The 27,314-nt window shown below is 41.5% G+C and overlaps 1 protein-coding gene across 1 annotated transcript; it reads right to left on the reverse strand.

Moving 5' to 3' along the window:
* Nucleotides 1-8,392: 8,392 nt before the first annotated feature.
* On the reverse strand, nucleotides 8,393-27,187 carry LOC311057491 (spartin-like). The gene is made up of 9 exons (XM_084074451.1): nucleotides 27,053-27,187; nucleotides 25,413-26,046; nucleotides 24,551-24,873; nucleotides 16,835-17,029; nucleotides 14,150-14,318; nucleotides 13,472-13,666; nucleotides 11,333-11,494; nucleotides 10,924-11,014; nucleotides 8,393-9,739 (listed from the first exon to the last, which is right to left on the reverse strand). The coding sequence occupies exons 2-9, from the start codon at nucleotides 25,939-25,941 to the stop codon at nucleotides 9,499-9,501; spliced, it is 1,905 nt and encodes a 634-aa protein (XP_083930577.1). The 5' UTR covers nucleotides 25,942-26,046; nucleotides 27,053-27,187; the 3' UTR covers nucleotides 8,393-9,498.
* Nucleotides 27,188-27,314: the final 127 nt, after the last annotated feature.

The following is a 27,314-nucleotide window of genomic DNA, read 5'->3' on the forward strand; positions in this document are numbered from 1 at the left end:
TCCAATGTGTTTCTGTTTGTCCTTCACTGCCAGTCTGTTTGTTGTATGTAGTTGTCTATGAGTATCTTAGTGTTTGATCTAGTCTCCTTGATTCGGTGTATGTAGGCTTACTTGTTGTGCTTTTACAAGTGAAACTTGCAAGTGCCTTCCTAGTCCTTCTCGTGCTCTGGTGCCCTGGTTTTTGTCATAATAAAAACAAGAAAACTCCATGTATCTGAACTAGTCTGCCTTGGTCTTTCTGTCCTGCACTCCCTCCTGACTCGCATAGTGACAGCAGTCTTCATTACTTTTGGAGTCTCTCATTCTCCCCTCTCACATTTTGGTTTGTTTGTCTTTTGGTTTGCATCCATCATCCAACTCCTTACTTCTAAGACATTTTAATTTCAATGACCCCCATATCTCTGAGAGTGTACAAATGGACCATTAGGGGTCCATTTGGTTCCATTTTGTACACTCTCGGGAGTTACAGAAATGTAAGGGGACATTCAGAACCCCCTCAAGAAATCATGAGGGTCCCCTGGACCCCACTTTGAAAACCACTGCTTTACACACATCCACTACAGTTTCTGCAGACTAACTCACTCATAAACAATTAGTTAATTACCCTTTGTCTTTATATTCATAATCAATTCTGTGTTTAAGTGTATTGCTCTTATTTTGTTTGAACTCTGAGCCAGGTTCACACTCTTGATTAAAACTGCTAGTTTTGGTCTTCTGAAATTCATAAATGACTTTAAGATATGACAATAACGAATATGTGTTTTGATAACATTAAACATCCCTCTGTTTGCTCTCCAACCATCTGTTGCATGTTTTTTTTTCCAACAGATGGTTTTTAACAATAACCTAAAACTCAAAAAAGTTGTGTCATAATGAACCCTGATCATCAGTGAATCTAGTAGATTCAGTCATTCTGTCAGGGGGAGAGGTGTTTGCTCTAGACTTTCAACTTTTGACCTGCCACCTCTCCCTTAAACTTAAAATATTACCTCGAGTTTCTTATTAGTGTGAAAAGCCTGGTGGCGCAAGAGAAAAGGAGAGGCCTCACAAGTGGAAGGTTGGGGGTTTGAATCTTGGTCCTGGTAAATCTCTATCTTTGCTCTTTTTAAGGCGAGGAGCGTGGAATCAGCCCGCCTCCCTCCTCACGCCCTCTTTTAGCTCCGGTAGGAGGGGGAGGAGCATGGGTAAAGCCCACCTCCAGTGGGAGGAGCTTATACATTTACATAATAAGCAAAGCAATTTGTGTTGTATGTCATTATTAGTATTACAGCTGACTTATTTGTTGTTGTTTTTTACCACTGTTTTATGTTTTTTTATTGAGGCAGTTCGAAGTTTTGTATTGATTGTTGTTTAGGTTGTTTGAGATATTTTGTATTAGTTGTTGGAGTGGTCTTTTGTATTTGTATTAGGTGAGCTTTGAACCCTGAACCTTTGGTTTATAAACCGCTGATTCATCTATTGAGCCACACTGGCATAGAGGATGCAATTGGAAGTGTAATAGTTAACTCACCTTTCACAATCTAGATGGAAAGTGAAAAATGCTCTTTGGGAGCTTTGAACCCAGAACTCTCGGACTTCAAACCCCTGAGTTATCATTTGAGCCATGCTAGCATGGAAGAAGCATTGGGAATGTAATAGTTAACTCACCTTTCACAATTTAGATGGAAAGTGAAAAAAGCTCTTTGGGAGCTTTGAACACAGAACCCTCAGATTTGAAACCCCTGAGTTATCATTTGAGCCACGCTAGCATGGAAGAAGCAATTGGGAATGTAATAGTTAACTCACCTTTCACAATTTAGATGGAAAGTGAAAAATGCTCTTTGGGAGCTTTGAACCCAGAGCCCTCGGACTTGAAACCCCTGAGTTATCATTTGAGCCACACTAACATAGCAATTGCAATCGGGAATGTAATAGTTAACTCACCTTTCACAATTTAGATGGAAAGTGAAAAATGCTCTTTGGGAGCTTTGAACCCAGAACCTTTGGATTTGAAACCCCTGAGTTATCATTTGAGACACGCTAGCATGGAAGAAGTGCTCGGGAATGTAATAGTTAACTCACCTTTCACAATTTATATTAAAACTCACGTAAGAATGCAATACTTAACCAACCTCTTCGATTTTAGATTGAGAGTGAAACATTATATTAAGGAGTTTCAAACTCTAAACCTTCAGCTTATAAATCCCTGGTATATCTCCTGAGCCACACTGATATGGAAGATGCAACTCTATTTAATGACTATAAGATATGACAATAACAGATTTGTATTTTGATGACATTAAAAATCCCTCTGTTTGCTCTCAATGAAAGAGTAAATCTGGGTGCAGAGTAAAATGTTTCAACAGATGTTTTTTAACAATAACTGTTGTGTTCCTTGTTTCTTAGTTATACTTGGTGTTTTACAATACAGTTGTGTTTCTTTACATATTTTAGAAATATATCTTCTTAGTTCTAGTTTTAATTTACACTTGTGTACCTTTTGTTTTGTAGTGATGTCTGAGTGTTTCCTGTTTGCTGCTACCTGTCTTGTCTCACCATGTCATTTGCAAATGTTGTTCACCTGTGTCTTGTTTAGCCCTAGCCAATCGTGTGTTGATTGTCCATAGATAAGCACCTGTGTCTCCAATGTGTTTCTGTTTGTCCTTCACTGCCAGTCTGTTTGTTGTATGTAGTTGTCTATGAGTATCTTAGTGTTTGATCTAGTCTCCTTGATTCGGTATGTAGGCTTTCTTGTTGTGCTTTTACAAGTGAAACTTGCAAGTGCCTTCCTAGTCCTTCTCGTGCTCTGGTGCCCTGGTTTTTGTCATAATAAAAACAAGAAAACTCCATGTATCTGAACTAGTCTGCCTTGGTCTTTCTGTCCTGCACTCCCTCCTGACTCGCATAGTGACAGCAGTCTTCATTACTTTTGGAGTCTCTCATTCTCCCCTCTCACATTTTGCCTTGTTTGTCTTTTGGTTTGCATCCATCATCCAACTCCTTACTTCTAAGACATTTTAATTTCAATGACCCCCATATCTCTGAGAGTGTACAAATGGACCATTAGGGGTCCATTTGGTTCCATTTTGTACACTCTCGGGAGTTACAGAAATGTAAGGGGACATTCAGAACCCCCTGAAGAAACCATGAGGGTCCCCTGGACCCCACTTTAAAAACCACTGCTTTACACACATCCACTACAGATTCTGCAGACTAACTCACTCATAAACAATTAGTTAATTAGCCTTTGTCTTTATATTCATAATCAATTCTGTGTTTAAGTGTATTGCTCTTATTTTGTTTGAACTCTGAGCCAGGTTCACACTCTTGATTAAAACTGCTAGTTTTGGTCTTCTGAAATTCATAAATGACTTTAAGATATGACAATAACGAATATGTGTTTTGATAACATTAAACATCCCTCTGTTTGCTCTCCAACCATCTGTTGCATGTTTTTTTTTCCAACAGATGGTTTTTAACAATAACCTAAAACTCAAAAAAGTTGTGTCATAATGAACCCTGATCATCAGTGAATCTAGTAGATTCAGTCATTCTGTCAGGGGGAGAGGTGTTTGCTGTAGACTTTCAACTTTTGACCTGCCACCTCTCCCTTAAACTTCAAATATTACCTCAAGTTTCTTGTTAGTGTGAAAAGCCTGGTGGCGCAAGAGAAAAGGAGAGGCCTCACAAGTGGAAGGTTGGGGGTTTGAATCTTGGTCCTGGTAAATCTCTATCTTTGCTCTTTTTAAGGCGAGGAGCGTGGAATCAGCCCGCCTCCCTCCTCACGCCCTCTTTTAGCTCCGGTAGGAGGGGGAGGAGCATGGGTAAAGCCCACCTCCAGTGGGAGGAGCGTAATACATTTACATAATAAGCAAAGCAATTTGTGTTGTATGTCATTATTAGTATTACAGCTGACTTATTTGTTGTTTTTTTACCACTGTTTTATGTTTTTTTATTGAGGCAGTTCGAAGTTTTGTATTGATTGTTGTTTTGGTTGTTTGAGATATTTTGTATTAGTTGTTGGAGTGGTCTTTTGTATTTGTATTAGGTGAGCTTTGAACCCTGAACCTTTGGTTTATAAACCGCTGATTCATCTATTGAGCCACATTGGCATAGAGGATGCAATTGGGAATGTAATAGTTAACTCACCTTTCACAATCTAGATGGAAAGTGAAAAATGCTCTTTGGGAGCTTTAAACCCAGAACCCTCGGACTTCAAACCCCTGAGTTATCATTTGAGCCATGCTAGCATGGAAGAAGTAATCGGGAATGTAATACTTAACTCACCTTTCACAATTTAGATGGAAAGTGAAAAATGCTCTTTGGGAGCTTTGAACCCAGAACCCTCGGATTTGAAACCCCAGAGTTATCATTTGAGCCACGCTAGCATGGAAGAAGGAATTGGGAATATAATAGTTAACTCACCTTTCACAATTTAGATGGAAAGTGAAAAAAGCTCTTAGGGAGCTTTGAACACAGAACCCTCAGATTTGAAACCCCTGAGTTATCATTTGAGCCATGCTAGCATGGAAAAAGCAATTGGGAATGTAATAGTTAACTCACCTTTCACAATTTAGATGGAAAGTGAAAAATGCTCTTTGGGAGCTTTGAACCCAGAGCCCTCGGACTTGAAACCCCTGAGTTATCATTTGAGCCACACTAACATAGGAATTGCAATCGGGAATGTAATAGTTAACTCACCTTTCACAATTTAGATGGAAAGTGAAAAATGCTCTTTAGGAGCTTTGAACCCAGAACCTTTGGATTTGAAACCCCTGAGTTATCATTTGAGACACGCTAGCATGGAAGAAGTGCTCGGGAATGTAATAGTTAACTCACCTTTCACAATTTATATTAAAACTCACGTAAGAATGCAATACTTAACCAACCTCTTCGATTTTAGATTGAGAGTGAAACATTATATTAAGGAGTTTCAAACTCTAAACCTTCAGCTTATAAATCCCTGGTATATCTCCTGAGCCACACTGATATGGAAGATGCAACTTTATATAATGACTATAAGATATGACAATAACAGATTTGTATTTTGATGACATTAAAAATCCCTCTGTTTGCTCTCAATGAAAGAGTAAATCTGGGTGCAGAGAAAAATGTTCCAACAGATGTTTTTTAACAATAACTGTTGTGTTTCTTAGTTATACTTGGTGTTTTACAATACAGTTGTGTTTCTTTACATATTTTAGAAATATATCTTCTTAGTTCTAGTTTTAATTAGGTGTATGTAGGCTTTCTTGTTGTGCTTTTACAAGTGAAACTTGCAAGTGCCCTCCTAGTCCTTCTCGTGCTCTGGTGCCCTGGTTTTTGTCATAATAAAAACAAGAAAACTCCATGTATCTGAACTAGTCTGCCTTGGTCTTTCTGTCCTGCACTCCCTCCTGACTCGCATAGTGACAGCAGTCTTCATTACTTTTGGAGTCTCTCATTCTCGCCTCTCACATTTTGGTTTGTTTGTCTTTTGGTTTGCATCCATCATCCAACTCCTTACTTCTAAGACATTTTAATTTCAATGACCCCCATATCTCTGAGAGTGTACAAATGGACCATTAGGGGTCCATTTGGTTCCATTTTGTACACTCTCGGGAGTTACAGAAATGTAAGGGGACATTCAGAACCCCCTCAAGAAACCATGAGGGTCCCCTGGACCCCACTTTGAAAACCACTGCTTTACACACATCCACTACAGATTCTGCAGACTAACTCACTCATAAACAATTAGTTAATTAGCCTTTGTCTTTATATTCATAATCAATTCTGTGTTTAAGTGTATTGCTCTTATTTTGTTTGAACTCTGAGCCAGGTTCACACTCTTGATTAAAACTGCTAGTTTTGGTCTTCTGAAATTGATAAATGACTTTAAGATATGACAATAACGAATATGTGTTTTGATCATATTAAACATCCCTCTGTTTGCTCTCCAACCATCTGTTGAGTGTTTTTTTTTTCAACAGATGTTTTTTAACAATAACCTAAAACTCAAAGGTTGTCTCATAATGAACCCTGATCATCAGTGAATCTAGTAGATTCAGTCATTCTGTCAGGGGGAGAGGTGTTTGCTGTAGACTTTCAACTTTTGACCTGCCACCTGTACCTTAAACTTCAAATATTACCTCAAGTTTCTAATTGGTGTGAAAAGCCTGGTGGCGCAAGAGAAAAGGAGAGGCCTTGCAGGTGGAAGGTTGGGGGTTTGAATCTTGGTCCTATTAAATCTCTATCTTTGCTCTTTTTAAGGCGAGGAGCGTGGAATCAGCCCGCCTCCCTCCTCACGCCCTCTTTTAGCTCCGGTAGGAGGGGGAGGAGCATGGGTAAAGCCCACCTCCAGTGGGAGGAGCTTAATAAATTAACATACTAAGCAAAGCAATTTGTGTTGTATGTCATTGACATTATTAGTATTATAGCTGACTTATTTTTTTTATATTTTTGACCGCTGTTTTATGTTTTTTTATTGAGGCACTTTGAAGTTTTGTATTGATTGTTGTTTTGGTTGTTTGAGATATTTTGTATTAGTTTGTTGGAGTGGTCTTTTGTATTAGATGAGCTTTGAACCCTGAACCTTTGGTTTATAAACCGCTGATTCATCTATTGAGCCACGCTGGCATAGAAGATGGAATTGGGAATGTAATACTTAACTCACCTTTTACAATCTAGATGGAAAGTGAAAAATGCTCTTTGGGAGTTTTGAACCCAGAACCTTTGGTTTTTGAACCCCTGATTCTTCTATTGAGCCATGCTGGCATAGGAGATGCAATCGGGAATGTAATAGTTAACTCACCTTTTACAATTTAGATGGAAAATGAAAAATGCTCTTTAGGAGCTTTGAACCCAGAACCTTCGGATGTTACACCCCTGATCTATCATTTGAGCCATGCTAGCATTGAAGAGGCAATCGGGAATGTAATAGTTAACTCACCTTTCACAATCTGGATGGAAAGAAAAAATGCTCTTTGCGAGCTTTGAACCCAGAACCTTTAGATTACAAACCCCTGATTCATCTATTGAGCCATGCAAGCATGGAAGATGCAATCGGGAATGTAATAGTTAACTCACCTTTCACAATTTAGATGGAAAGTGAAAAATGCTCTTTGGAAGCTTTGAACCCAGAACCTTTGGATTATAAACCCTTGATTCATCTATTGAGCCACACTGACATAGGAGATGCAAACGGGAATACAATACTTAACTCACCTTTCACAATTTAGATGGAAAGTGAAAAATGTTCTTCGGGAGTTTTGAACCCAGAATATTCAGATTATGAACCCCTGATTTATCATTTGAGCCATGGTTTGTACTCCTGACTCATCATGTGCCATGCTAGCATGCAACATGCAATTGAGAATGTAATGATTAACTGAGAATCTAATACTTCACCCACCTTTTAGAATTTAGACAGAGATGATTTTTTTCCTTCTGGAGTTTTGGTCCTTAAACTTTCTGTTCATAAACCTTTGATTCATCATTTGAGACTTGGTTTGTACTCCTGACTCACATGCCATGCTAGCATGGAAGATGGAATTGAGAATGTAATAATTAACTAAGAATGTGATACTTAACCCACCTTTTAGAATTTAGATGGAGAGTGAAAAAGTTCTTCAGGAGTTTTGAACCTTTAACCAACAGTTCATAAATCACTGATTTATCTCACATGGTAGCTGGCATGGAAGATGCAGCAGATAATGTATTACTTCACCCACCTTTGAGAATTTAGACAGAGGGTGAATTTTTTTCTTCTGGAGTTTTGGCCCTTAAACTTTGTTTATAAACCACTGATTTAACGTTTGAGCTACACTGGCATCGAAGATGCAACCGAGAATGTAATATGTAACCCCCTTTTTAGAATTTAGATAGAGTGATGATAATGTTCTTCGTGAGGTTTGATCCCTGAACCTTTTATTTATAAAACCCTGAATAATACCTCGAGCCACACGAACATGGAAAACTCACGGAAGAATGCACTACTTACCATCTTAATGCGTTTTCAGAGAGATTTTTGTAAACGGGGCCATGTAGACGCAGAGGTTTTTAAAAACGATAAATCTGCGTTTATGAAAATACCCGTGTACGTGTTGACGAAGCCTTAGTTGACTGGAGTGGCCCAGGGGTCCATGCATACTAGGCCCCTTTACATTTTAAATAATTGCATAAAATGAATCACGCTACATTGAATGCAATGTAATTATTCTACATGAAATCCTTTTTAGCAAGTCATCTTCAATGTGTAGGATAAGAGAAACTCATTCAGGGGCCTTCACAGACCAACTCTTAAAATACAATCTAACATACACACATGGACAACAGGTTTATTACAACAATGTCAAAATGGCGATTCCACATACATCCAAGTTTCATTTCAGTGTACATAGGCCTGTAGGCCTGTCACAAGTATTACATAGTAGTCTAATCGCAATTTTTTTAGATGCATAATCGTCATAACCGTTTCAATGTCGACATTTTCCAAAAATAGCAGAAATAGCTGATCTACAAGCTCACAACGCGTCTCGATGAGACGCGCTGTGAGTTTGTAGATCGTCTATTTACTTTATCTTTAAAATATAACATTATTAACCATGTCAGACATTTCTTTATACATTTCCGTTATTTGCCATATGCCCTAGTGCAATGTGAACAGAAATTGAATTTCTATTCATGTTCCAATGTTCAGTTCCAAAAACACAGTTAAATCGTTAATCGCAAGTATGACAATTAACCAAATCATCAAGTAAAATCTCATGATAGGGACAGCCCGAACTGTAGCATCATAATTCTTTAATGATTCTATTCTTTGTAATATAAAGTTGAGTACAGTAGGCCTACGCCTCAGACTCAATAGCCCACCAAGAAGTGACCGTTGTTTCCAAATCAAATATTCACCATTTGAAAACGGTGACAAATACCAGTGGTGGAAAGTAACTAAGTACATTTACAAGTACTTTACTTAAGTACATTTTTTGTTTACTTGAGTATTTCCAATTTTCAATACTTTTACTTTTACTCCACTACAATTATTTGAAAACTTTAGTTACTAGTTACTTTGTATATTTTTATTATTATTACAAAACATACATTAACCACTTCAGCCCTATATACATTTCGGCCATTTGAAAATAACCGATCTACAAGCTCACAATGCGTCGCGATGCAACAACGCATTGTGAGATTTTTTTATACATTTGAAAACTTGAAATGGGACATTCTGCATAATGAGTACTTTTACTTTTGATACTTTAAATACTGATGCCAATACTTTTGTACTTCTCAGGTACTCAAGTACATTTGGAATTCCGGACTTTCACTTGTAACAGAGTATTTCTATATTGCAGTATTGATATGTTTACATTTGAGTACTTTTTCCACCACTGACAAATACAACATTGACAGCAGAGTATGGTGATGCATTTTAAAAGGAGGTAGATAAGTCTGCGTGAAGCAGCTTGCATTTAGAACTAAGCTTTGCAAATGAATTGGAAAGCCCTTCCACCCAAAGGCAACACATCAATTGCATCTCTAATCTAATCTAATCAATTCCATCTCTTCATCTTTCCTCTCCTCCTGCTGCTCCCCATCCTCTGCAAGTCCCTCTCCGTCCTCTGGGTGGTGCTGTTTGACCAGATTCTTGGCGGTCTGCTTGCCTGTTGTCTTCAGAAGGGCTTTAAGGCCCAGGTTGTCGAGGTAGTACGCTGCCAGGCCCACGTTCACAGCCGACGCAAGACCAGTGTCTGTGGCCATGCCTGCTTCGTCACCATACCTTCACCAGTCACACATAGCAGGGCCGAGTTAAGCAAGGTATAGGGCATAAGCCTGTGGCGGCCATTCTGTGGTTCCACAGCTAGAAAGCCCATACATTTCCCCCATAGAGATTTCTGAAATTATTTATATTTATTATTTTAAGCCTGGAACCAAGCCATCCAAAGGGTCCATTTGGTTCCTAAGGATCAACCATTTTAGCTGGAGACCCCCCTCGAACAAGGACCCTTATATAGCTTACAACATATTGTGAAATTCCCTTATTAATGCACACACCCACCACCAAACAGCATTACCGGTAAAAAAAGAAAAAAGAAAAAGAGATGGAATCGTGAGTTTCGTATTGTTTTTGTCTCAATTTATCTCGGTTTTTATTCATAACAAATCAAAGGAAGAGTCTACAATAAATTACCGTATGAACAGCAAGAGCACCGTCACCCAACACAGGCAGGCATTTCACTGCCAATGGACATGAGACATGTTATGGAAGACAAACACATGATGCTGTGTAGAGCATTGGTTCTCAAAGTGGGGTCTGAGGACCCCCTGGGGTACTTGAGGGGTTTCCAGGGGGTCCCCAGCTAAATGATGGACAGGGACCAAATGGACCCTTATGGGTCTGTAACGGGTCCATTTGGTTCCATTTGTACACTCTCAGAGTTAAATTAACATTGATTTTACAATATGAATTGGGCTTATCTTTTCTAATGGGGGTCCGCGGTCTAATAACTGTCTATTTGGGGGTCCTTGGCACGAAAAAGTTTGAGAACCACTGGTGTAGAGTCTACTCTGCACAAAGGTCAAAGCAAAAGCCAAAGTTCAGAAGTCACTGTAAATGAACCATGTGAGTCAGTATGATGGAAAACAGAAACTTCAGACTTGATTGGAGTTAGTAGTGGAGATCAGATAAGCTTGGTGACTTTACTGCCCCCGTAGTCATATGTTGCGTGGTATGCCTAATACATTTTCAAGACCCCTAAATCTGAAAGAAAGAAAGAAAGAAAGAAAGAGGTGTGTAATCACATTAGTTGCCCAAACGAACCAAGAAGAAGTAGGAAGTGGTGAAAGTGGGCAAAATGTAACGCGGGGGGGGGGGGGCAGAATGGCAGACGGACGGACTGACGGACAGGGTGCAAAACGTAGTCTTTAAACATGGAAATAGAAATGAAGGCTCTCAGAACTTACTTGTACTTGACTGTTTTAACAGTCTCTGATGTTACACTCTTGCCAACAGTCTTAGCTCCAGTCTCCAGACCACTCCACATTGTAGAAAGACCTTTAAAGAACACAAATAAATATACAATCAATCAATCAATAAAAACAGTGAAATGGTGAGACAGGGGGGTGTGCAGCGAGCTGGGGAAAGCCATATTGAAGAAACCCCAGAAGCAAAGATTTGAGTTACAAATGTTCGCTTTGAAAAAATAAATAAATAATATATTATTCAAAGATTTGCACAAATCTTCACGATAAAACAAAAAAAAAGCAGATCTACAAGCTATGAGCTTGTACAGAAATCTGAAAATGACACAGATGCGTTCCCGGTCTTAATGGGTTAAGATACCATATTTTCAACAGACATTCTGTGCATTACCCTGAACACTGCTAGCTGCCACCACCATGGCTGCATCCAGGTTGGACGCTCGGCCATCTTTGCTCTTCTTCATGGACTCAGGGATCAGTTTGGCGCCGTGTTTCTTGACATGGGGCGCCAGCTTGTCTCCGACACATCCTGCTACGGTGCACACTCCATTCACTGCAAAGCAGAGACACACGCCTCGTTAGCATTGTTGTTGAGAGAAACAAGCAACCAGGTCTATGGTCTAACAAGCCCAAATTAAATAAGCGAATAGGGTTAGGTCGGTCAAACTTTATTGCCCAATGTTGTTTTAGAGCAGTGGTTCTCAAACCTTTTCATGTCAAGGACCCCCATCTGAAAATATTTTGTGCCAGTGACCCCATACAAGATGATTTGTGTGGTAAAATGTTTCAATAACATTCCAGATTTATGTACCATTTTTTTAAATAGCAGATTACAAGCTCACAACACGTCGCAATGCATTGTTGTGAGCGTGTAGATTGCATAAACTACACTTTAGAAACAAGGCCCCCCCCCCCCCAAAAAAAGAAAACCTGTGTCTGACAGAAGAAAAAGTAATAGTTTATTATTCAATAGATGCTTTAGTTTAGGGCAATGCAGGGCTGGTCTTGTTTGGTCTTGTTTACCATGGAGTTGTTAGCGGTGTATTCATTTGTTTGCTCTCCCTGCTGAGCTGCTATTTGTTCTAATGAAGTCCCTGAGTTGTCTCACTTAGGAGGAGCAACACTCTTAAACAGGATGGCTACAGAATAACAATCTCACTTCGCCAACAAATATGTATATCGTTGCTGTCGAGGCGCTTATCTCCATATTTTTACTTTTTGAGTTTTTTCGTAAATAAATGCCCTACTTTCATGCCAAGGACCCCTAAATTGATATACATTTGGCCGCGGACCCCCATCACATTTTTTTTGCGCCAGGGACCCCCAGAAGCAAAGATTTGAATAAAAAAATGTCGCTTTAAATATATATATATATTCGAAGATATGCACACATTTTCAAGATTATTTCAAAAATAGCAGAATCTACAAGCTCATAGCGGCATGCCGTGCCATGAGCTTGTATATCTGCTATTTTTGAATAGCCAAAGCTGAGTGGTTAAAATGATTGTGACGCTATGCTAACTAATTTTGCTGGGGACCCCCTGCCCCCCCCCCCCCCCCCCCCCCCCCCCCAAGGACCATTGGTGGTCCCCGGACCACTGGTTGAGAACCACTGCCCAACTTCATCATACTACAGCGTCACACAAAAGCATCAAAAGCAGCAGATCCACAAGCTCAAAGCGCGACGCGTAGCAACTTTTTGAATCCCAAAAAGTAACCGCTTTGGACATATGATATTTCCACCCCGACAGAGACGATGTCTTTTTTTCCGCTGCAATGGGGTTTGAATCTAGCCTGGTAAACCCTCCCTCCGGAAATTTCATTTCCATTTGATTTCAGGAAGGAGTCTGGCATGATTGCTCATTCTGCAATACTGGCTGTGGGCTGGAGTTGGGCGGGAGTAATACCGTTGACTGACAACCCCTTCAACCAATGATCGTTTTCGCCCTTCAGCCAATCAGCAGTTCATTTTGACGAGCTCCAGACTATGTGACGCAACGGGACTTTTGGGACGGCCATGCCGAAAATAGGTTGCCTTATTGGGATACATGCGTGTCACTCCCCGCCCCTGCCGGTTCTCTAAATTTATATTTTTAAATAGGCTCTGTCATGATTAATTGACCACATATATGAAGTTAAACAACTAAATTCTATCCAAACGATATGTTAATAGTAAATTCCGTGCCTCAAAAAAGAAGTTTGAGACCGTTTTAAGAACGAAACTAAGAAGTGACGGCACTCGGACAAAAAACAATGGCTGCCGTTCGTCTTTTGTCGGCGGCTCTCAGGCTGCACTCGGCTTCATTCGGGCTCACTCGAACTCGCCACCTGATTGGCCAACGTAAGCTGTCAATCACAGAACGATGAGCGACGACGCTGATAGGCGCGGTTAGGTCCTGATTTCGCTGGAAACTCCCCAATATTGCAGAATGGGCGTTCATGCCAGACTCCTTCCTGAAAGCAAATGGAAATTAGATTTCCGGAGGGAGGGTTTACCAGGCTAGTTTGAATCATCGGGAAGACGACTTACCCAGGAACTGGCTGACCCTGACAGCGCCCCCGGTGGCCTGTTTGGCCGCCTGCAGACTCTTGTTGACCCGGGGGCTGACCTCTGTAGGCGTGTTCTCAGGGGTGATGTGGTCGCGCAGCTTGGACGCTCCTCTGTGTATGACCTTACCCGTGGCCTCGGCTCCCTTCACGAAGCCTTTGCTCAGCCAGGTGGCCCCTGCAGAGATACAGTAAAACCACCAACATTACACATTATACATTCATTTCATTCACTGTTTCTCTACATGCTCACAATAAGTCACATCAACGTCACGACGACGTGCTGTGAGCTTGTAGATCGGCTTTCTTAATTAGTTTGGGTCCCAGAGCCTTATATACTTTGTGGTTTAAAGTCAATAACTGATGTCTATGGCTGCTGATCAACAGTAATCTGTAGCGGGCAACTTTAGCAGATAGATGGAACACTAACTAATGTATTTAGATCATTCTTTCTGTGTTCAGATTTCTGTCTTTGTTATGATTCTCACACACACACACACACACACACACACACACACACACACACACACACACACACACACACACACACACACACACACACACACACACACACACACACACACACACACACACACACACACACACACACACACACACACACACACACACACACACACACACACCTGACACACACACACACCTGACAAGATGTTTTGGGCCATCTTCTCGCTCCACTCAGGAAGTGGAAGTTTCTCCTCCTCTCCCTTTGCCATGGTAACGTGTTGTTGTGTCCCAGGCTTCGGGGGAAGCAGAGGGACCTTCTCAGCCAGGTTGATGACCTCTGACCCCACTGCGCCCTCCTCAGGAGCCTGGCAGACAGGACAGGACAGGACACAGAGTCATTCACTAAACATAAGACACTTTATGACAGGCAATATAGCAACAGGCTTTCCTCATCTACAGGTACAGTAGAGTAAACAAGAGAAACAAGACAGGGTCTAATGCACTAGTGTTGATTTTGAGGGCAAATTTTGATTTAGTTTTAGTCATATTCCTTTGAATAAAATTCTGTTTAGTTTTAGTCATATTTTAGTCACCTGAAATGTTTTACTTTTAGTCTCGTCTTAGTTGACTAAATATCATAAGATTTTAGTCGACTAAATCTACAGTTGATTTAGTCGACTAAAATGTATGTTTGGCGGGCCGTGATGCCATCGAAATGGCAGATTTTCACTTACAGATGTGCCACTTCAAAACTTCACCCGTTACTGTTCTTTCCCTGAATGTGCCCTGAAAAGGCATTTTTTCCTCCCTGTTCTGGCCTTAAAAATGCACTGATTTGCCCCTGAAAAGAAGTTGTCACTACACACCCCCGTTTTTCCCTTCAACAGACATCCATATACATGAGAACAAAAGAAGGTGTCAGACTCATTATGAGGTGAAAGGTGATTTGAAGAGGTCCTTGACCAGTTGCTCAAATTAATTAGCATCATAAAAGCAGTGATCATCAAAATAATTCAGCATTTTAAATGCCCTTCTTTGTCCCTCTTATTGCCCTGGGAATCCCCTGAAAATTTACTGTCTTGGCGATGGCAGGACATTTGAAGTTTTGAAATGGCACATCTGTAGCTGCATGCCGAAAATAGCTGATCTACAAGCTCACATCGCGTTGCAGCGCGACGCGTTGTGAGCTTGTAGATCAGCTGTTTTCGTTCTGTGACACCCACTCGCACCCATGATGAATTGTCTTAGTTCTACTCGATCTCTTCTCCACTAGCCCCTCCCTAACATTTTAGTCTAGCTTTTACTTGTTGACGAAATTGTCCATTTATTTATTCATAGTTTTTCATTTTCCATGGAAGCCAGGCAGCGACATAAAGCGACACCCAACGTTTGTAGCCGCTACAAAATCTACAAAGCTACAATCCAAGTTGAGCTGGCTTCAACTGCAGCTACAAAGGAATTTCCATTCACCATCTCTCTTCAAACAATTCCTGCTTGTAATGGGGGGGGACAATATTTCCGACAGCCAGTTTCGTGTTCATTTTACCCCCAGGCTTTATATTTTTCTAGCATGTTCCTCAACACGTCAACAGCGACGCAGCAACCAGACATGCAGTGTCACTTTGTATCTTTTGTAAGCTGCCAGTGTGAATGCAACATGGTGTGGCTTCCTCTGAACAGCAAAAAAAAAAACACATGGAATCAGATTTGAATCACATTCCTCAGCCTTCAGTTCAGACTGCATCAAACCAATCTGACTCCAGTCTGGATAGGAAATCAGATTTGGGCTGGGTTTGGGGCTGCCGGTCTGAAGTGTGCAGTTTGTGAATGAGGCACCGAAGATGGCATCGTGAGGCAAGCTCTGATTGACGAGTGTTTATGTTCGTTAACCCATTAAGAACGGGAAGTCATCTGTGTCGTTTTTAGATTTCTTTGGCTATTCAAAAATAGCAGATCTACAAGCTCATAGAGCGGCACTCGGTTACGTTGTGATTAATGTATATTGACCGATTAAGACCTGGAACGCATCTGTGTCACTTTAGATTTCTTTGGCTATTCAAAAATAGCAGATATACAAGCTCATAGCGCGGCACCGAGTCAGCGGGATCACTCCTGTTAAGGAACCCTATCGTTAACCAGCCAATTGAGGACCAATAACATGTAGATATGGGTCTCATATTTTATAAAAGGCATCGGTTGTGGAACGTAGGAGGCAGGTTAAAAATTCCAATGGCTTTTGTTTTATTTTGTGCCAGTCTTTCTTTGTTGGTGGTTTCTCATTAATCCAAGACAACAGAATATTTTTCCTCGCAGCATAGGTTAAAAGATTAAACAAGCGTCTATGAAATTTGTCAATAAAGGAAGTCCCAGAATCAAACACATAGGGTCAGGTTCAAACTCCATATCGAAAATCACATTCAACTGCTGCACAACACCCAGCCAATAACGTTCGATCTTATGACATGACCATATACAGTGAATATAGTCTCCCTCTTCAATCTTACATTTAAGCCAGATATGTGATAGATTAGGGTTCATTTTATGGCGAAGGCTACGAGTGATCTGTAATCGGTGTATGGTTCTTAACTGAACCGACCAGGCTCTATTGCATCTAGAGAGTTTCTTTGCATTTTCAAATATTTCATACATTTTTGAAAAATCTTGAAAAAATATTTTTTCGATTTTTTTTCAAAAAACTGTTAGGATTTAGAATACATTTTTAAGAATCGCCTCAGGTCTTAATGGGTTAATATCTGGACCCCAGGAAGACTAGCTGTCGTTAAGGCGGCAGCTAATGGGGATCCGTATAATAAACGATGAACAATAAACACAACCTATTTGTGACAGTGGACACTGTACTCGCTAGTAGCTAGCTACCCACCTGGATCCTGAGCTCGGCGAGTTGTGACAGCAGGTCGCGGAACAGGTCTCTGGCGCTGCCAGGCAGCTCGGAGGACAGCACGATGCCCATGTAGGACCCCGGGGTCTCTGCCATGGTGTCGGGGAACATGAAGATGCCCGAGTTGGCCAGCAGCACCGGGGTGTCTGCGGTCAGGGGATAGAGCCAGTCACACACCTTGAAAAAACAAACAACACACACAGTCATAAATGGTCCAGAGCACTATACTATACTTTCTAACAGGAAAAAAAAACATTGTTCAAGCTGTAGTTGTGTCTGTCTTTGATTATGGTGATGTTCTATATGCATACTTCACTTTCCATATCGAAGCCTCCAGTGGTGTGTCGTGGAATTTATATACTAATACTTATAACAAAATATAAGGAGAGTACAAGATGTGACATTCAATTCAATTTATTAGGGATCCCTAGAGAACAACCACCTTCCCGCATGTGAGATGATTGAGCTCCAGAACAATACATGTAGTTACTTTTTATACACTTTACTCAAAGTAGGAGGAGTAAAAGCTGTCACATGGCCAGATAGCCCTAGAATGTTTGTGATCTTACATACATTTCATGTATTCCAAATACACAGTCTCCTGACTAGATCATTAGACCAGCCTCCTGACTAGATCATTTATTACAATGGGACCATCCTGTTTGAATAATTACTGTGATGAATAAACGGAGAGTAAACAAGAGTAAAACATTTTTTGGGGGGGTGTAAAAACACAGTCTCGTTTGTAGCTAGCTCGGCGCGGCCTTATGACCCCTACGTGGCTTTGTCAGAGAAGGAACCAGTATATAGAGTGGTGGTATAGTAATAGGCCCGTTAGGCCCAGTGCCACCAGCCCAGGCACACACACACACACACACACACACACACACACACACACACACACACACACACACACACACACACACACACACACACACACACACACACACACACACACACACACACACACACACACACACACACACACACACACACACACACACACACACACACACAGGCAGGTAGGTATGTGGACAAACAGCTGTGACCGGCAGAGTGACCCCTGGCAGGGCCAGAGCAGCAACAACAGAAGTGCAGAGTCATGTGTAAATGGGAGCATTGTACTGCCGGGACACAGAGCCGGCCAGAACGCCATGCAGAGAGCAGTCAACACACTGGTCTGGCCTGCTGTGTGATTGTGGGGCTGGTCTACAGAGTGCTGCTGTCAATGGAATGACATATTTGTTCTGTGCAGATGGCTGGAAAAACACATTTAACCCCTAAAATGTGTTTTTCCTACGCAGTGACAAATATCACTGCGTAGATATTAGTTTGGAATCTCTGTGTGGAACCTGCATTTCCAAGGGGCGAATTACAATTAAATTAAAACAATTAAAATGCCTCTGGTGATAAACCCGCCCCATATCTGCATACTGGGCCCTGATTGGTCCCTCACTAGGGAGTGAAATCCAATCACAACTGAGGAATACAAGTCATTTCGCCCTTTCCGCACTTCGCCCAAAAAGTCTGACATTTCGCCCAGACATTTCGCCCAAAAAATCGGACATTTCGCCCAGACATTTCGCCCATTTTTGCGGACATTTCGCCCAGACATTTCGCCCATAGATAGTGAAGCTAGCTGGCCGTTTGTGAGCGAGAATGAGAGGGTTAGGGTTAGATAAAAGCTCTCTCTCTCTCTCTCTCTCTCTCTCTCTCTCTCTCTCTCTCTCTCTCTCTCTCTCTCTCTCTCTCTCTCTCTCTCTCTCTCTCTCTCTCTCTCTCTCTCTCTCTCTCTCTCTCTCTCTCTCTCTCTCTCTCTCTCTCTCTCTCTCTCTCTCTCTCTCTCTCTCTCTCTCTCTCTCTCTCTCTCTCTCTCTCTCTCTCTCTCTCTCTCTCTCTCGCTAAACTGTCCATGCATCATTATGTTTTTTATTCATTTCTATTCTGATAATTTAGTTGCCCTATTTGCAAATAGATGAAGCCTTTAGGAATAAAATTCCTAAATCTAATTTGTTTTCAAGTGTAATCATTCAGAAAGAATGATTCAAGCCAAATCTAACAATTACAACAATTTAGGCTGGGGATAGATTATATTATCGACTCAGTGGCCTGTTTTTCAGTGCATTGTTTGATTGATTTACGTGTCATGCTTGATTCCTCAGACAAAGATCCAGCAGAATCTAAATGTTTAGTTCTGAAATGAATTTAGCTTGTTTGGCCTTTTTTATTTTTGTATTGTCTTGATTAGGATTAAATGGACAGTGATAGTGAAGTAATGTATATAATGAACAGAGCATATGGACAGATAACTGACAGAGGGCATAGCTAATGTTAAGCATGTATTCTGTCAGTTCTGGACTGGGTTGTAGACATGTTTTAGGCCTATTTGTAAAACAAGCCAAAGGTGTCTGTTGCTCATGACATAGGAACAGTGGAGATGACTTCTGACATGCAGCAGCGGTGAACAGGTTTGCCAGGAGTCATATATATACACACACACACGCTAAGACAGGAGAAAAGGAACATTTACATTTGCAATACTTTTTATTCTGCTATTCTGTTATTGTCATTACAGTACAGATGCATCACAGAGGCAGGTCACATTCCATTCCTTTGTCTTGAAATTTCAATAGACCTAGATCCAGGAGGTGCGGAATGGGCCATCTGCCGCCAATTAAAGCAATTAAAGTACACAGATAGCTGGACATTAAAGTACAAAGATTCAGGTGGTGATCAGTTAAGGCGTTTGTACCTTTTCCTATGCAAACTGCATGCAATCAATCAAACAGTAGAACAAGTTGTAAACGGAGCTATGCAAATAGTCAAACAGTAGAACAAGTTGTGAAAGTTGAGAAATTCCCCTCTTAAATAAAGCCATTTATAATGAATGGTAACTATAATAATTGCAAAAGTAGGATGTATGTATGTATGTATGTATTCCCCTCTTAAATAAAGCCATTTATAATGAATGGTAACTATAATAATTGCAAAAGTAGGATGTATGTATGTATGTATGTATTCCCCTCTTAAATAAAGCCATGTATAATGAATGGTAACTATAATAATTGCAATTGCAAAGGTAATTTCAATATAATGAATCTCGCACAACTGATGGATTATATATTTATAATGAATGTCGCACAATATAATTGCAGGGCGAAATGTCTGGGCGAAGTGTCTGGGGGTGGGCGGGCGAAATGTCTGGGGGTGGGCGAAATGTCTGGGAAAAACGTATGGGGTGGGCGAAATGTCCGGGCGAAATGTCCGGGGGTGGGCGAAATGTCCGCTCAAAAACAGGGGCGAAATGGTTTTAGGGCGATATGTCTGGTTACCCAACTGAGCGGTGCCAGACCAAATCTGCCGAGGGCAATTTTTTGCCATGGCAGATTCATCTGGTTTCCAGGCTATATATACAAGTTCACAGCGCATCATTTATGTGCCACACTGCAGACTTTTGGACATTTTTTTTTAAATCTCGAAAGTGTGCTCTTCTGGGGGGGGTCCCTGGCACAAAACATTTTCAGATGGGGGTCCTTAATTGGCACGAAAGCGAAATAACTACTGATTTAGAAGGCATTTGTAGAATCGGCCTCAGGACTTAATGGGTTAAGTTTTACATGGTCACAATAGCAAAGCCTACCACTGTTTTGACATAAAACTCTGGTGTGTTACTACTGATGAAAAAGGATGACGTTGAACAACTGCTATTCACGTTCATCAATTATAGGCCTATCTATTGCATATTATAATCACAACTTCTCAGACAAAATCAACTACAAATCAGCTACAACCAACAGTGTAAAAAGCTGTAGGCTATTATCCCAGCCTGTCCAACATACCTCAAAGATGTTGGAAAAAGCAAAACAACAAAACATGTACTATAGCTGTGTTTGTTATCTGATTCGTATCTCCTTTATTGTCCTCACATAGGAACCATCTGGTCTTGCAGTTATCCACCCATGCAGCTGGAGAGTGAGTGAAATTAAAACATTGTGACTTCTTCTCTGGTTAACTTCTGCTCTGGTACATTCCACACAAAATGGATAATTTAATCTGGCCGCTCTAGCAATCCCCTTTTATACAAAGGCTCCAATTCCAAACAGAAAATATAGCTGCAAGCAGCGATAATACGGGGCCAGTGAGAGAGAGACAGACAGACATGGAAACTGGAGAGAGAGAGAGAGAGAGAGAGAGAGAGAGAGAGAGAGAGAGAGAGAGATGGAAACTGGAGAGAGAGAGAGAGAGAGAGAGAGAGAGAGAGAGAGAGAGAGAGAGAGAGAGAGAGAGAGAGAGAGAGAGAGAGAGAGAGAGAGAGAGAGAGAGAGAGAGAGAGAGCCATGGAAACGGAATAGATTGAAGAGAGACATGGAAACGGAATAGATTGATGAGAGAGAGAGAGAATGAGAGATGGAAACAGAATGGATAGATTGGACATCTCAACCTATTGCCATTAACAGGAATCGAACTCTCAACCTTCGGACTAGGATAAGGATAATTCCTTTTAACAGGTCGTTCATGAAAGTCCTTGTGGTCTTGTTTCCAATGAGAACCTGTGAGCAATTAGGGGTTAAGAGTCTTGCTCAGGGACAAATTTCATTTCATCGACGCATATGCTGGGATGGCCTGGAATCGAACCTGGGGCAACCAGGGCCTCTGGTTCCCTAGGCGTGCTCACTAACCACCCAGCTATGGCCGCCCCATGATAGGCTAATAGGCTGCAACACTACCTATAGTGCTATAGCTTTGTCCAGGCTGATGTTGTCTGTTGAAGATCATAAACTCTTGCCTTCTGTCATGAACCAAGCCAACACTAAGATCACTCGTTCACAAACCATTTACCAATAGAGAAATTGTATGTCTCCTCGCTACCGAAAACAGTGAAAGCAGCCGATCTACAAGCTCAGAAACACGTTGCTATCTGAAAAGTTTTGAGATTGTAGATCGGCTATTTTCAGAATGAAGTATGTCATACATTGAGAAATCGTACTCTCAAATAAGCATTTCAGGTTATCTTTACCATTTGCACATGTATTCATTGATACAGTCATGTTGTTTGCAATTCAACTTAAATTAAGTCTGCATCAAGTGAGGCTTGAACTGGCGACCTTGAGATTGTGAGGCACTCATTTAAGGGAGACGCCATTGGACCAACAGACAAGGAATTATGAAAAAGGAGATTACACAGATGATACAGTTTCACGCAAATAGCTGAAAAATCCTGGGTTTAAGTGTTTTTCAAACTGCTCAAAATTGCGGACAATCTACGGGCGGAGCTTACTGGTCAAAGCGATAGATGTGTTCCTCATGAGTCAAGGCACATGTGTAAGCAAGTTTCACGACTTTCGGCCAAACGAGGCATGACTTATGCCTGTTTAAAGTCTGCCTTTTCAAAAAATTGCTATAGCGCCCCCTTTTGGCCAATTGGAGTAAGATTGGTTTCAGTGATATTTGGAATGACCCTGTACATTTCTGCAAAGTTTCAAAGAAATGTGAGTCTGCATGTATGTTTTAGGCACAGATGAATAATTTTCATAAAACTGTAATAGTTAAAATCTATCTCCTCCTGGGATTTTTGAGCAATCTGCACGAAACGTTTAACACTTGAACTTTGGACCTCTGCCTACAAAAATTTCCAACGGATTTTCCATAAGTGAAAAAATGCAGAAGTTATGAGCCAATGGCTGTTTTTCATATAATTCAAAATGGTGGGCGATCTAAAGGTCAGAGGTCAAAAGTCAGACCACGAAAGTTGTCGGGCATGAAGAGACGCATGTGTGTATCGAAGTTTCATGGTTGTAGGTCAAACAGGGCATGAGTTGTACCTGTTCAAAGTTGGCACTTTCAATTGAGTGCTATAGCGCCACCCTTTGACGAATGAGTGTGAGAATTATTTCTTGGTAGTTTTTCATGAGCATCTACCATATGGCCGAGTTTCGTAAAAAGCGTATGCACGGTTAAGCCAGAACTGGCAAAAACAAGTATTTTTCAAACTGCTCAAAATTGCGGAAAATCTAAGGGCGGAGCTTAATGGTCAAATCGATACGTGTGTTCCTCATGAGTCAAGGCACATGTGTAAGCAAGTTTCACGACTTTCGGCCAAACGAGGCATGACTTATGCCTGTTTAAAGTCTGCCTTTTCAAAAAATTGCTAGCTATAGCGCCCCCTTTTGGCCAATTGGAGTAAGATTGGTTTCAGTGATATTTGGAATGACCCTGTACATTTCTGCAAAGTTTCAAAGAAATGTGAGTCTGCATGTATCTTTTAGGCACAGATGAATAATTTTCATAAAACTGTAATAGTTAAAATCTATCTCCTCCTGGGATTTTTGAGCAATCTGCACGAAACGTTTCACACTTGAACTTTGGACCTCTGCCTACAAAAAATTCCAACGGATTTTCCATAAGTGAAAAAATGCAGAAGTTAGGAGCCAATGACTGTTTTTCATATAATTCAAAATGGTGGGAGATCTAAAGGTCAGAGGTCAAAAGTCAGAGGGTGAAAGTTGTTCAGCATGAGGAGACGCGTATGTGTATCCAAGTTTCATGGCTGTAGGTCAAACAGGGCATGAGTTGTACCTGTTCGAAGTTGGCATTTTCAATTGAGTGCTATAGCGCCACCTTTTGACGAAAGATTGTGAGAATTATTTTTTGATCGTTTTTCATGACCATCTACCATATGGCCGAGTTTCGTAAAAAGCGACTGCACGGTTCAGCCAGAACTGCGAAAAGTGGCAGAAGAAGAAGAAGTGACAGAATACTGCCAATAACAATACGGTTCCAGAGCAGAGCTCTGGCCCCGTAAAAAAGATATCCTTTTTGCCATCAGGAATACACAAAATGAGCTTTCAGAGCTTTTTTTACTCTGCTGATTGATGCTCTTCTAACAAATCTATTCTTAGTTCAAGTACACAGGGGCTGTCATCATGCCCATCCGTAATGAAGGCCTAAAGTTATAGTCCACAACAGTATCAAAGGATTTGGGAATAAACATGACCAATACACGGGATGTGATCAAACTGTACATCAAAACCCAGATGTCTCCTTCAAATTATCTCCTGATAATCACCGATCAATATTCAACAAACCGGCAATAATATCCAATAGTAAAGATGTGTACTATTTTGTAAGTTCTCAAGATACGGTATATGAGATTGTTCACTTTGACGTCTGAACTCATTTATTCACAATAGGTTTTTACACAGGTGGTTGTGTTATTTAGGAATCAAACAGCCATCAGATATATATAGACCATCAGCCTTGTCTGTGGCTTTAAATCTGAAGATAATCCTTCTCAGATTGCAACAAAAGAATGTGTTTGTCAGGGAAACAAATGGTTGTAAGGTGGTCTGGTCTTGCCTGCTGCATGCAACTGAATGGTTGTAAGGTGGTCTTGCCTGCTGCATGCAACTGAATGGTTGTAAGGTGGTCTTGCCTGCTGCATGCAACTGAATGGTTGTAAGGTGGTCTTGCCTGCTGCATGCAACTTATCGTAATGCCCGTTTACCCCAGTAAAATGAGGAACAGTCTAAACACTTAAGCCCTTTTTTTCTAATCTTGTTTTGACAAATCTTGACAAATCTTCTCTTATGGGGGTCCTTGACACAAAGGATGCAAAGGCTCATGCATGCTTGCATACATGCTCACACAAACACGGCCGCCCGTTTCAGCCCCCCCCCCCCCACACACACACTTTCTTACATGCAGAACCGCTGACGGTCTCCCGCTGGCCGCGTCTTTGCTCCGACATCCAAAGCTGATGATGCGCAGAAACCCTGGATGGGACAGGGAGCTGACCTGCCCGTCCGGGGTCACAAAGAACAGCTGCACTCCAGAGTGGATGAGGAGCAGCTCCTCTCCTCCTCCTTCTCCTCCTATCTGTCCACTCAGCCCCTGCAGGAGGCCCCGCGCGGCCGGGCTGTAAGCCAGGCTGTGGTGGCCGTCGGTGGGCCGGGGTGTGTACGCTGGAGGCTGGTCCTCAGGTAACCAGCAGGCAGGTAGAGAGGCAGGTAGGGCTGTTGTTCCTAGAAGCCACCAGATGGGAGCATATTATTATGTGTGGGGACTATAGCATGATTATAGTTAACTGAAACTAATTAAATAATGTAAACTAGAATAGAATTTAGATTTTAGCTAACTGGAATAAAAATGAAAGACTAGGCTTTTCTAAATACTCAGAAAAATCGCTTTTACAAAGAACAGAAACAAAATAAAAACTTCATTAGGAGAAAACTAGTTAAAAAGGTTGCAAACTAATAACACAAGTGAAGTTTTGAGTGCGTTTTTAAACGTGGCGAGGGTGGGGGGGGGCAGCTTTGATGTGAGCTGGGAGTGAGTTCCATAGGGAGGAGAAGGCCCTGTCGTCAGTCACCCCAGTTTGGTTTCTTTGTCCAGGAGGCTGGCATCACCAGAAACTGAGGGAACGGGAGGGGGCGTGGCGAATAACTAACTGAAATATTTGTTGTTCTTTTTTTTTATCTTGCCCCAGACAAATGCCCCAGACAAACAATAGAAAACAAAAAATCTAATTTTTCAATTTAACATTTTCAAAAAATATAAGAACCTTGTTGTTGGGATGGGTTGGGGGAGGCAGGCCTGACTGGTGGTGGTGCTGGTGTCGGGACGAGGATGTTTGTGGCTGGTGGTGGTGTTGTGGTCTGTGTGGTGGTGGTGGTGAGGGCGGGTACGGTAGGGTACAGATGGTGTAGAGAGCTATGGGGAGGCTGAACGTCGGGATATCCCAGAGCGGGATAGAAATGATCCCCCGACTCCCCCCGGTCCTCCCTCTGGCTCTCTGTCATCGCCGTGAGCTCGGTGGAGGCGCTGCTCTCCAGCTCGGGGAGGTGAGCCACTAGATTCTGTAGGGTCTCCCTCATCTTTTGCTGGAGCTGTCTGGCAGTGTCCCAGCACGGTGCCCCTCCTCCCCCGTTGGGAACCTCCAGGCCCTGGGTGAGGTGCTTCCTCCCCGTCCTGTAATACTCCACGGCCTCCGGTCGTCTGCCGGCCTCCTCGGCCGCCATGCCTCGCTTCAGGCAGTGTAGCGCCTGCTCGTACTGGTCCTTGATGAGCAGCAGCTCAGCAGGCTCGGCCATGTCACTCCTATAATTGTTCTGGAGGCTGCTATAGCCTTTGGTCCTAGCCTTTGGAACAGTCTGCTGGAGGCTCTGCTCTGCTGGAGGCTCTGTGGGTCACTGAAGCTGTTGACATGTTTAAAAGAAATACACACCTTTTTAGCATTGCTTTTACCTAGGCTTCTGCACTACTCAATTTTCTTTCTATTTTTAATCTCTCTTAATGTACTTTTAGCAACATTTTGGACCAAACAGACATTTTACATTGAGGTGCCCACTCTTCCTTAGTAATAATAATAACTTAAAGTGCTTCACATTAAGATAATAAATAGTAGAATGCCAGAAAAAAACTGAATTGGCAAACAGAAACATAACTAAACACTGTAGTTAAACTAAAGAGCAAGTCAACATAGGGCAGAATTATACACATTAATCAAAGTAGAAATAGCAATACAAAATAAAAATAATGAAAATAGTAAAAAAAAGAACATAAGACGTGAACACAAGATTAATTTAGATAAAAGCCATATAGAAAAAAATACGTTTTCAGTTTACTCTTAAAAACACTAAGAGAGCTGCCTTTTTAAGTTCCAGTGGTAGTGTATTCCACAACTTGTGCCCACTCTTCCTGTTATAGAGCTATTTAACACTTATTTTAACCACAGAAAATCACTTACCCTACCTTTAAGTAGGTAGTTGAGTACTGTAGGGCTTTTGTAACACCTTCAAACTGTAGCATTGTGTAGCCTACTTCTTCCACCAGACAACTACTGATGAAAAACTATCCTACACTGTATAAAATCACCATAATCCCATATTATGATCACCTGTAGTCGAAGGTAGAAGTGCTGTTGCATGAGTCATTGAGCTACAGGTACCTAAAAGAGAACTCCAGGTATGTATTTATAGGCCTACTTGTTGAGATTACGCACTGGTTTGACGCACACATCTGGTTTGACCTGAACAACAAGACTAGCTTTAACAACAGTATCAGTATTAAGTGCCCTTTCTAAACTAAAGTCAAAGTCAGAAAGATTTACAAATATATGGAAAAAGTAATTACACAGGGCAGGTCCTCCACCATGGCCAACAACATTAACTACCAGAAATACATGAAATACAGCCGGCCTACCTTGACAATGAAATGCACCTGTCCTGGTAGAAAAGGAAAAGTTGCTCCCAAAGTGTACGACCCAAGTCTCGGCAGTTTGTCCTCTTTCTCCGTGTATGGGTCACTCACATCATGGGTTCTGTGTGTGTGTGTGTGTGTGTGTGTGTGTGTGTGTGTGTGTGTGTGTGTGAGAGAGAGAGAAAGGGGCGCAGCCTGTCCTGCGCTGAAAGCTTCAATGAACTCGGTATCTCCTCCCATCACCTGATGTTACCTGTGATCACCA

Source organism: Gymnoscopelus microlampas (genome assembly GCF_963454915.1).
Source record: "Gymnoscopelus microlampas genome assembly, chromosome: 12".
NCBI lineage: Eukaryota > Metazoa > Chordata > Actinopteri > Myctophiformes > Myctophidae > Gymnoscopelus > Gymnoscopelus microlampas.

Bases quoted from the DNA above. Each gene is read 5' to 3' on its own strand.
- LOC311057491 (XM_084074451.1), bottom strand. From the start codon at position 25,941: ATGGCCGAGCCTGCTGAGCTGCTGCTCATCAAGGACCAGTACGAGCAG. The intron at 24,874-25,412 runs GTTCTTATATTT...GGTGGCTTCTAG, and splicing joins CAACCCATCCCAACAACAAG to GAACAACAGCCCTACCTGCC. The intron at 14,319-16,834 runs GTGGGTAGCTAG...CCTGTCTGCCAG, and splicing joins TCGCCGAGCTCAGGATCCAG to GCTCCTGAGGAGGGCGCAGT.